At 36.3% G+C, this 12,230-nt stretch overlaps 1 protein-coding gene across 1 annotated transcript; it reads left to right on the forward strand.

Moving 5' to 3' along the window:
* Window positions 1–258: 258 nt before the first annotated feature.
* LOC117400684 (charged multivesicular body protein 4c-like) lies at window positions 259–9,244 on the forward strand. The gene is made up of 5 exons (XM_034000954.2): window positions 259–607; window positions 3,831–4,008; window positions 4,525–4,639; window positions 5,216–5,327; window positions 6,865–9,244. The coding sequence occupies exons 1-5, from the start codon at window positions 418–420 to the stop codon at window positions 6,930–6,932; spliced, it is 663 nt and encodes a 220-aa protein (XP_033856845.2). The 5' UTR covers window positions 259–417; the 3' UTR covers window positions 6,933–9,244.
* Window positions 9,245–12,230: the final 2,986 nt, after the last annotated feature.

Consider the following 12,230-nt stretch of genomic DNA (forward strand, 5'->3'; position numbering starts at 1 on the left):
TACTAGTCGACTGTATCAATTTTGTTGGACGTGTTGTCTGAAAAACGAAAACAAAATATTACTGTTTTGGGATAATTTTACAGAGACGTCAATCAGAAATGAAGTAATCTGCAATTAGCAAATTAAGTTAAATAATGGGCATCCAAATCACATCCCAGCGGTGCACTGCAATTCATTAAGAATCACAGTTTTATAGAGCAACGTACTGTAATTGTGTGATGGCATGCATTGTACTGTAAGTGTAAGTAATGTACCTGGACGAGCCTGTGTAGACACTCCCTTCATTCCTGACGTTTTAATTTATGAGGAAGTGACACATTTCGTCGTCGATTGTTTGGTACAGCATTGAAAGTTTAGTTTCTTGTCTTTCATTTTTGTATTTACATTTCGGTCATATAGTTTTGAACATTTTACATAATGAGTAAAATTTCCAAGTTTTTCAAAGTAGGGTCGACTTCTTCGAAAAACCGAGGTCCGACTCCTCAAGAGGCGATTCACAAACTCAGGGAGACTGAGGAAATGCTAACTAAAAAACAAGAGTACCTGGAAAACAGAATACAGCAAGAGCTAGCCACTGCTAAAAAGCATGGCACCAAGAATAAAAGAGGTAAGGACAAAACATCGAATACTGTGAAATATAGCGATGGGTGGGATGTGAAAAAATCGAAACGTTTTTCTGACTAACTTTAATTATTGAACAGGCGTAAAGAGAAAAAAAAAACAACAACAGGGGGTGCCTGTTGCACAATATGACGCACGAGCAAGGCTCCAAAATATCATTCGCACTTTGGATTAATACTCTTTGAATGTTCTTCTAATAAACCTTACACACGATAAACAGGGCATACAGTGCAAGTGATTTTGGTAAATTGAGCTCATCGCCAGATTTTGTAATGTATGTCCCCTGTGGAGGTGGCCATCTGTTTACAATATTATCTTGAGAAGCAAGTTAGTACCGTTGACGATAAATAATCTGTCTCAATAATAAAGTGAGGGCTTTACCTAGTTATTTATTTGTCAAGTTCTTACTATATACAGTAGTCGGTCTTTAACTGGATAATTTCTGTAGCATCAGGTATTACAGTATGTCTTTACCCATTCATTCATTATTACCCTGCTTTTAGAGTGCTATCTTGAAAGGTAAATAAAGCATGGAGACTTGTAAAGTGAATTGAAATGCTAATAATGAAGTGTACGGCACTGTGTTGTGCATTTTGAAAATGTTAGGAAATTCCAGATATTGGCAACTCCAACTTAACTTTAGCAAAACAGTGTGAAGGATGTTTATTTCAGACTACTGTATACCCATCATTAACAGGAGGACACATGCAAACTGTAGACAGTCAACAACATAAGGACGTTTTCTGTTTGTTTCTGTAGATGAAGTACATTTAAAGGTTATTGACCTACAGTATTGTACCATATGCAAGGTCAAATATCAAAACAGGTTTCGATTGCCATTAAGCATTGAAACTAGATTACTATATTACTGATGCACAATGAAAACGCAACGGTCTAAGTTTTACATCAATAGCTCAGTGGGCACATACATAATGTTATTTACATTTTAAATAGGAGCAGACAGGTTTGTTGATTTGTTTGAGTAGTATTGTTCCTTGGGATAACAAAACACTAAGCTCAAGTCATGTGATTTCATAAAAAACTCCAGGTGCTAAGTGTTTGGTATTTGAGTTGAGTTAAAATTGCCCAAATGTGTTGATTAAGAATCTGTATAAATAGCCATTCGAAAAGACATGATTTTAATTAACGCAAGAACAGCAAAAGATACGACCATGCCCCGCTTGAGTAATGAAGATCACCTGGTTGCTATCGGCATGATTGAAGGCAGCCTGTCTGTGAGAGAAGTTGCCCGGAGAATGAGATGTTCTGCTTCAACAGTCAGCAGACTAGTCCAGAGAAACCAGTAAACTGGCTCTGTGAGGGTCAGGCCACGTCCTGGAAGGCCGAGGGGCACCACACCGGCCCACCACATCGTGGTGAGCGTTATGCTGACTGTTGTGTTGTTCAATCCAACCGGCGGGGTGGTGGAAGTGTGATGATGTGGGGGGAATCTCCTTTAACACAAGAATGCCTTTGGTGCAGATCAAGGGCAACTTTACTGCTCAGCAATACATTGATGACATCCTTGAGGCAACTGTTTTTCTGTTCCTGCAAGCCAATCCAGAAGTGTCGATTTTCCTGCAGGACAATGTGTATTAACTCCAGATTATAGTAAATACGAGTACTGTACTACAAAGTAAGCAAACGCTATTGAAATTGTTTCATAGTCATATTAAACCATACAGTTATAATTCTCTTGATGCAGTTGTGGGTTTTTTTTCACATTATGACATTTTGTTCTAATTTTAGCAAAAAGTACAATTTATACAAGTGCCTAAGTTTGGAGCAGCGATTTTAGAAAGATTAAAATAGACTAGTGCTACAATTTTGTTTTCCGGTTGTGTTGAAATTATATGTTTTGTTTTTTAAGATCTTTTTTGGGCTTGTTCATGTTGACTCACATAAAACACAGGATGCATTAAATTGCTTGACTCCATTTAAACTAAAGTTCAGTGCCAAGTCTAAACATCCATTAATCAGGTTTAGATCATGCATAGTTGCTGTATTTGTAACATGGGCACATTTGTGGATAATTGTTTCAGAAACAAGCAAAATATTATTTACATTTTAATCAATGTATTGTTTCTTGGTATTTGTCTGTACAGTAGCATATGAAATCAATTTTTGTAGTAAAATAAATTGCACAAATGCACAATACACTGCAGTTCCTTAAGTCAAAGGAACTGTTGCAGAAACCTTCACTATTTTTTAAAGAGGTGGTGTAGAGTGAGCATTGAAGCTCTATTGAAATTGCAATTCCTGCCTCAATGGCTTGAACATTTCTGATGCTGTTCATACAGGTATATTTGACATATTACAGAATGCACAGTAATTTGGTTTGATCTGATTAGTGTTATGTTTAAAGCGTCTCAAATTACTGAGACATTCTGCAATTAGTATTGCATTCAGTATGGAAATTCAACTCCTGTTTCATTCTCTGTAACACAAAGCCATCTGCTCCATTTTTATCTGCAGTCACATGGCACATGTACGCATTGATGGGGAAAGTGAGTTAGAAACATCCCTCAGTCTAGTTTGAAAGCTGATCTTCAAACCAGTCGGGACTGGACCATTTTCATGTTTGTACAATAATTAAAATGCCTTTGTTTAAGATTTTTGATACTTACATTTCATCAAAAATTAACGATAGAAAAAACAGAGACTGGTGTAGATGTTTAACACATAATTATGATATTGATGTTTGGTTCTACAGCTGGCATTTCATTATGATAGTGCGCTTATGTAAAAATTAGTGTGTTTAGCAAGAGGCAGACTAATGCACATTAATTTATTTTTTAAATAAACGTTTTAGGCAATTAGATTGTGATTTTACCACTCTAAATAAATCAATCCTAAATCGTGAATATTTGGATGGCATCATGTTCATTTTAAAATTATTCATTCAGCTTCTGTATCTATTCATAAATGAGCAATACAAAATGTATTGATTCATTCACAATACTCAATTTGTATAAGATCTGAGAAGAGGTAACATTTCAACTAAATAATATAGCGCAACAGTGACATATCTGAAAATGTATTTCTACTGTAATGAATTGATTCATGTTTGCATTAAACAGCACCAAATATTAATTTGTTGAACAATTGTATGTACATCAAAAACCACGAAAGTTGTTAAGTAAATCAAATATTTAGAATGAATACTATTTTTTTAATATGTTGACTAAAGTTTTCCTTTATTTTAAAAGCTGCTTTACAGGCACTAAAACGAAAAAAGAGATTCGAGCAGCAGCTGGCTCAGATTGATGGAACAATTTCTACCATCGAATTCCAGAGAGAAGCGTTGGAGAATGCAAACACAAATACAGAAGTGTTGAAGAATATGGGATATGCTGCTAAAGCCATTAAAGGAGCTCATGAGAACATGTAAGTAGAAAAATAGGTGGAGTAACCTAGAACATCTGACTGCCAGTGAAAGTGCAATTTCTGTCCTACAATTGTGATGAAACATGGTTTAGAACATTGTTTACGCGTTATTTGGAGATCAGAATCTGGGATTATACATGTGAACTGTCTGTCACGCTTGCATGTTTACATGTGCTTACAGGGGATGTAGCTCACAGTGATGTTTAGTTTCTAATGATACTATTCGCTCTGATTTTGTAGTTACAGGTGTGGCAGTGGTATGTTACTGACATACTTGTTTAATTGTGTAGGGCCTACAGTAGGTTTCAAAACCTTTATTTGAGTACCATATTAATCGCTGTCCTTTTTTGAACAGAACTACACACCACAAACCACAGAATAAAATGTGTTACATTGCGGTTACAATGTTTCCAGGTGTTTTGACACTATTTGAGAAATGGTATACATTAAAGTTGTTGCGGTTTCACACAGAATAGTGCCGTTTGAAGAAAATAATCTGTATTTGATGCATTTCAGGGACTTGGATAAAATTGATTCGCTTATGCAAGACATTACTGAGCAGCAAGAGGTTGCACAAGAAATCTCAGACGCCATCTCCCGACCAGTTGGATTTGGTGAAGAATATGATGAGGTAATGTATGAGGAAATAAATGTATGTGTAACGCTCAGCTGGATGTCTGCTATCATTTTTATTTACCCATGATGACATGCACCATGACAGTCCATTCATTATGAATAAGGATAGAGAATGTCAAAGGCTGTACATACAATTTAGGAAATACAAGTAAGTGGATCTAAAACACGGAGAAGGGCCTGGTCATCCAAAAACAATAAAGGGCAAAAAGCAAGCAATGGAGGGCAGAGAGAGTAAGCTGATTGAGCAATGCCAGAAGGGCTGCCAGGTTAGGTAGATGGATCTCCTCCTTACATGTTCAATGGAACATCAATGATTTTACAAAATCTTGTGCAATTTAAAATGTGTGTGTGCTGATTAACACCAGTAAATGTATAGGAGCAGTGGTTTAATGTATTCCAACTAAAACACATTTACTGAATACTTTTCACTAATAGAGAAACAGTTGCCTTTAGTAAAGTAATACGGTTAAAAGGGTCAGCACCACTGGTCCATGATATTGTAGCTTTACAGTCTTGATTTCAATTAGAGTTTGAAGTATGTGGAAACATGAAGTGCTGTTTGCATCTGCAGGATGAGCTACTGGCTGAGCTGGAGGAGTTGGAACAGGAGGAGCTTGATCAGAACCTAGTTAGCATGGGAGGACTGCCCAGTGTTCCATCAGCATCTCTGCCATCTAGGCCAGGTAAGAGGAGCAGATTGAGAATAGCAATGTGGAAAAGGAACAGGGTACCTACTCTTGGCATTAATGAATAGTTAAGTATACAGCATTATGATCTCCCCCACCCACAGGCGGTGCATGTCGTAGGTGACAGTGAACTATAGAGCTGTTTGTTCATCATACTCACACTTTACATATAGTCTAATGAACCACTTATTATTATTATTATTATTATTATTTATTTCTTAGCAGACGCCCTTATCCAGGGCGACTTACAATCGCAAGCAAATACAAATACATTCAAGTGTTACAATATAAGTCATACAATAAGAACAAGAAATACAATAATTCTCAAGTGTGACAAACCACAATTCAATAATACAGCAGATAATAGTGAAAGTTACATCAGGATATGATTAAGTAGTGATAGTTACATCAGGATATGATTAAGTACAAAATACTACAGATTAAACACTTGGGAGATTACAATATTCTGAGGTACAGGATTAAATGCAGTAAAATAGGGGGCAGATAAGAGCAAAATAAAGCATATTTAAATGAAGGGTGATAGTGTCCCAGGATACAACAGAGGAGTTCTACAGGTGCTGTTTGAAGAGGTGAGTCTTAAGGAGGCGCCGGAATGTGGTCAGGGACTGGGCAGTCCTGACATCTGTAGGAAGGTCGTTCCACCACTGCGGAGCAAGGGTGGAGAAGGAGCGGGCTCGGGAGGCAGGGGAGCGTAGCGGAGGTAGAGCCATAAGCACACTTATCCAGCTGTGATGAAATTTAATAAGATGCTTTACGGAAAGTTTAAGAAACTGATGATGATGATGATTATTATTATTATTATTATTATTATTATTATTATTAATAATAATTTTAGCAGACGCCCTTTTCCAGGGCGACTTACAATTGTTACAAGATATCACATTATTTTTACATACAATTACCCATTTATACAGTTGGGTTTTTACTGGAGCAATCTAGGTAAAGTACCATGCTCAAGGGTACAGCAGCAGTGTCGCCCACCTGGGATTGAAGCCACGACTGCATATAGTGTGTGTGTGTAATAAATTCGGGTAATGCTTCATTCAGTTGTAACCATCAAGAAAATTAATAAGCACAATTACAAAACCTGGCTGTTTGTTTGGTTGTGCTCTCCTTCTCAACCAGATTTATTTTTATTTGTAATGTGCCCATCGTTACATTACTTTGTTGCCGCCAGTTTCTTCAAAACAAAACACAGTATGATTCTGAGGTTGGCCAGGTTTGTGGAAAATAAGCATTGAAACGTGCTTTTGAGTCCGACGGCTAGCCATGCGCAGTGGAAGACAGTAGCGCCAGACAGTGGAAACGAGGCATTGGATAGAAAATCATGCTACCTTTTAAAATTAAGATTTAATCATAACCATGCAGTTAGAAACACAACATTTCTTTGTTTTAAAATTGTTTAATTTTGAACCTGCAGGTTTTAATGGTAAAAAATAATAATAATTTAACAAATTGTACTGTACACCCATTAACATCATGATGTTAAAATGTTACTGTTTCTTTTTTCTAGCTTCCAAGAAGAAGGTGGATGTCAATGACGACCTTGATATGGAACAGCTGGCAGCCTGGGCAACATAATTATTTCAAAAAATATTTACATACTTACAAAAGACTACATTTTAGATTTCAGTATAATGAACATGTTCTGGTATTGTGGTTTTTTTTTACTTTGTATTGAGGTGCTATTGGGCATTTTGTTTTTTACTGTTTTTCTGGAGTGAAAAACTGTTTCTTTGTATGTATATGTATGTGTGATTATATATATATAGATATATATATATATATAGATATAGATATATATATATATATATATATATAGATATATAATATATATAGATATATAATATATATATATATATATATATATATATATATATATATATATATATATATATATATATATAGATATAGATATATTTCTCTAAACACTAAGTGCTTTTTTTCTAAGCTTGTAATCAAGACAAAAACCCAGCATTCATTGACACCAGAGGGCCTGATGACTTGGTAACTATCATATTACAACTAAATATTGTTAAAAGGGTGCAATTGTTCTTTACTTTTGGCTTTCCCAATGATAAACGTACTCGGCCCTGCGCTTTAATTATTGAAGGTCTTATATCACTTTCAAGTTTGTGTTGCACATGTATTGTAGGACATACTTATGAAGACATACAGCATGATGGCAGCATGTCTCCTCACATTTGGAGATACAGTTTATATTAATTAATTCAGCATTTAAATGAATGTTGGGTTGTATGAAGTCTTGTAAGTGTAGCATGCAAGGTGAAAAACATCTTGCTCAAATAATCTCATTCTTAGACTCAAAGCTCACAAAATGACACTAAATAATGCGCTGAGCAATAGATTTCTTTTTACAGGTGATTTCATCTTTAAATGCAATGTAATACTATATCAAATGCATTGTGATTATTAACTCTGGTAGCACCACTTTGTACTGCTGTTGAAAAAAAAAAAAAAAAAATTCAGAGAAATTAAACTTGTAAGGACAACCATCAGAAGACATTGTACCTGTAAATGCTCTTGCATGAATTTCTTGACAATATATGGCCATCATTTGCAAGAGGGGCTTCGTCATTGAAACATCAGAGCAAAATGACTTTTTAATCAGGCTGTTTTGGTGTCAGTTAATGGTCATTACTTGGGAAATTAAACCAGGCCCTTTACTATATCCCTTTCAGTCCTGTATGCAAAAATAAAGTCAAAATCACTGAGTTAAAGACCTTATTTGTGACCCCAGGGCCTGAAGTGGATGTGGGTTACAAGGGACAAACACACAATATGGTAAGTGTCATATTAAATGTATAGTTGCACAAATATGAATACGGTTGCTGATGATGATATACACATTTATAAAATAAACCTGTTTATTGATACTTACATGTCTTCACCACAAGGTGGCTCTTGTATTTGAGATAACAGTTCATTTATCATAGTTGTACCCAGTAAAAAGCGTGGCAGTGAAATTATACAAATCGTAAAAAATTTATTAGTGCAAGACTTCAATATATACTGCAATTAGTCAGCATTAACGAATGTAAGAAACAATGCTAAATTATTTCAAACACTGTTCACTAGTCTTGTGCGATTCTTATTACAACTATTTGAAATGATCATTTTACCAAAAGAGAAGTAGTCTCTCAATGTTGACCTCAGATTAGAGTTACCATTTAAAAATTGCATCACAATCAAAACTTTGTAAAAGACCCACCATTCACTACTAATGCTCTATAAAGAGGGTTTCTGGTTTTACCTCGATTTTTCTACTCTCCTTTAAGAATTCAATTAATACCCGTTAGCCATTTGTGTATCTCAATCAGAACTGAGAAATTTGTTAATAGTAAAATTGATTTAAATAACTAAATTGGCTTTTAAATTGTCCAAGCCTTCATTTCTGATTTACAAGCAGAATGTACAAACGAGATTGCAACATGTTAATAAGCATTATTAAAACTATAATGAAAAATAAAGTTTTGCTTCACCTTTGAAATTAAAAAGTAAGACAATTTAAAAGGCCATTTAGTTAAATTACATACATTTTACCATTAATGCATTTTTCAGTGGATTATTCGCTCATAATTTAAATATTTTTTTTCATTTTCAAAAAGTAATAAAAGCCATTATATTGCTCAGAACGTAGACAGAGACAGCATAGCAGCAGGGGCAGGGGTGTGTGGTACCTGGGTGTGTGCCTTTATTTTACAGCAAGACATTACAGTATGTAGCATGTTAAAGTAGAAAAATATCCCAGTAAAGAATACGTTGTGTAGGCCTTACTTTACACCAGTGAATTAACAAAGGATGCCAAATAGCAGTTGAAGTTAAGTGTTGTTTTGTTTATTCGCAAAATAAATAGTAAAGTTGACACTGCATTTTGTTTATTTTCATTCCTTGCCATTGCTTCATAGTGGCCATAGATTTTCATAAAGTAATAACTTAGGAGGCTGTATGGTCCAGTGGTTAAAGAAAGGGGCTTGTAACCAGGAGGTCCCCAGTTCAAATCCCACCTCAGCCACTGACTCATTGTGTGACCCTGAGCAAGTCATTTAACCTCCTTGTGCTCCGTCTTTCGGGTGAGATGCAATTGTAAGTGACTCTGCAGCTGATGCATAGTTCACACACCCTAGTCTCTGTAAGTCGCCTTGGATAAAGGTGTCTGCGAAATAAACAAATAATATAATAATAACATGAGTTTTACTTGTGCCTTTTTGTAGCTGAACATGCAAACGAAAACTGAAATTTTACTGTAAACACCAATTAAAAGAACCGTTTTGGTTCTCAATTATTACATTCCACATAACAAAGTCACAACTATATATATATATATATATACACACACACACACACACACACACAGTCGAAAAAAGTATTTGCCCCGTCTGATTTTCTGCATTTTTGCATATTTTTGACACTGAATGTTATCAGATCTTTAACCAAACACTAATATTAGATAAAAGGGACCCTGAGTGAACAAATAACATAAAACATTTATACATATTTCATTTATTAAAGAAAGTTATGCAACACCCAATGCCCGTGTGAAAAAGTAATTGCCCTCTTAGACTCAATAACTGGTTACACCACCTTTAGCAGCAATAACAGCAACCAAACGCTTCCTGTAGTTATTGATTAGTCTCTCACAGCGCTGTGGAGGAATTTTGGCCCACTCCTCCATGCAGAACTGCTTCAACTTTGTGGGTTTTCGAGCATGAACTGCTCGTTTCAGGTCTTGCCACATCTCAATGGGGTTTAGGTCTGGACTTTGACTAGGCCATTCCAAAACTTTAAATTTCTTGTTCTTCAACTATTCTTATGTAGACTTGCTTGTGTGTTTCGGATCGTCTTGCTGCATGACCCAGCTGCGCTTCAGCTTCACGGACGGATGGCCTGACATTCTCCTGTAGAATTCTCTGATACAGAGCAGAATTCATGGTTCTTTCAATGATGGCAAGACGTCCAGGTCCTGATGCAGCAAAGCATCCCCAAACCATGACACCACCACCATGCTTGACCGTTGGTATGAGGTTCTTACTGTGGAATGCAGTGTTTGGTTTTTGCCAGACATAACAGGGCCCATGTCAGCCAAAAAGTTCCACTTTTGACTCATCTGTCCATAGAACATTGTTCCAGAACTCTTGAGGATCATCCAGGTGCTTTTTGGCAAACTTGAGATGAGCATTCATGTTCTTCTTAATGAGCAATGGTTTCGACCTTGCTACTCTGCCATGAATCCCATTTTTGCCCAGTGTCTTTCTGATGGTGGAGTCTTGAACACTGACCTTAGCCGAGGCGAGAGAGGCCTGAAGTTCCCTGGATGTTGTTCTAGGGTTCTTTGTGACTTCCTGGACGATATTACGCCTTGCTCTTGGAGAGATTTTGGCAGGACAGCCACTCCTGGGAAGATTCACTACTGTCCCAAACTTTCTCCATTTGGACTATATGGCTCTGACTGTGGTTCGGTGGAGCCCCAGAGCCTTAGAAATAGCTTTGTAACCCTTTCCAGACTGATAGGCATCCACAAATTTTTTCCAGAGGTCTTCAGGAATTTCTTTTGTTCATGGCACGATGTGCCTCTAGAACCTGTGTGCTGACAACTTCACTCTGATGGTAAGGGCCAAAGTTAGTCAGATTTATAATGGGCAGGACTGGCCCAAATCAGGCCTGGTTGTTAACCAAAGTACTCAAACAGCTGACCCTAATTATACCTTTAATTGGGTTGAATTAACTAGGGGGGGCAATAACTTTTTCACACCTGAAGATTGCATGTTTAATTACCTTCCACACCAAACAAATGAAAGCAGCACCAAACTTTGGTGTCATTTTTTTCTCTGACTCCCTGTATATACTGCTACAACCCACAAAAAAATCTGACCAAATACAATGTGAAAAATGTGCAAAAGTGTAGAAAATCAGACAGGGGACAAATACTTTTTCACATCACTGTATACATACACACAAATAAATCACTACACAACATTTCCAGCAAGTTGGGCACTGTTCATACGAGGCATTTCAGTATGACGTGCTTGCCTTTTGTCTGTCCCATGAGATTCTGACTCACTGTAAGTGCATGCATAATGTGGTTTGTTTACTTTTTAATGTCTAAACCTTTTAAATGGAGGCTAATTTTTTAAAACTGGTGCAAGGTATTTCTGTCATTTCTAGCGAATAAGAACATCTGATTTTTGTATCCGAATACATGTCAAAACATATTCATTCGAATATTCGGATATTTGTCCCAGCTCTAGTTGTGGTTGAGATTCATGAAAGGCTTAACAGGTGACAATTTAATTTTTAAAGGAGAGTAGAAGTCACAGGGAAAGCACAGAAAATCAGAAGCTTTATCTATAAATCAAGTTCCTGTCCTGTTAATAAAAGGGGAGAGGCTGTGTCCTGCTTACCCAAAATTAAATAACATGGGGAGGTGGGGCACAATAAGAGACTACAACTGCATAATCATGTAATTTATTAAAAATGAATTTACGCAAAATAAAGAATTTTAAGCACATAAATACAATTACAGTTCATGTCACTGATACGTTAGCCTTCCAGTATATCCATGCTATACACATATCTGGGAAGTAAATCACCCAAATACTCCGTCATGCAAAACAAGAACAAATTTGCAGGTCAACAACTCAGATCAAAGCAAAGATAAAATATTTGACATAAGCAATATTTCTTAGTTTACCAAAGGCAGAATGCAGACTACTTTGGGATGCAGATCTGCCTTTAGGAAATAATCGTCAGTTATTTCTAAGCCAACATTTGACAATAAATCTTTCTTCCAGAGGAAGACAAAGCATAAAACATCTCAAGAGCATTTCCTATACTATCAAATGCCAAGGAATTCCATTG

Source organism: Acipenser ruthenus, chromosome 4 (assembly GCF_902713425.1).
Source record: "Acipenser ruthenus chromosome 4, fAciRut3.2 maternal haplotype, whole genome shotgun sequence".
NCBI classification, from domain to species: Eukaryota; Metazoa; Chordata; class Actinopteri; order Acipenseriformes; family Acipenseridae; genus Acipenser; species Acipenser ruthenus.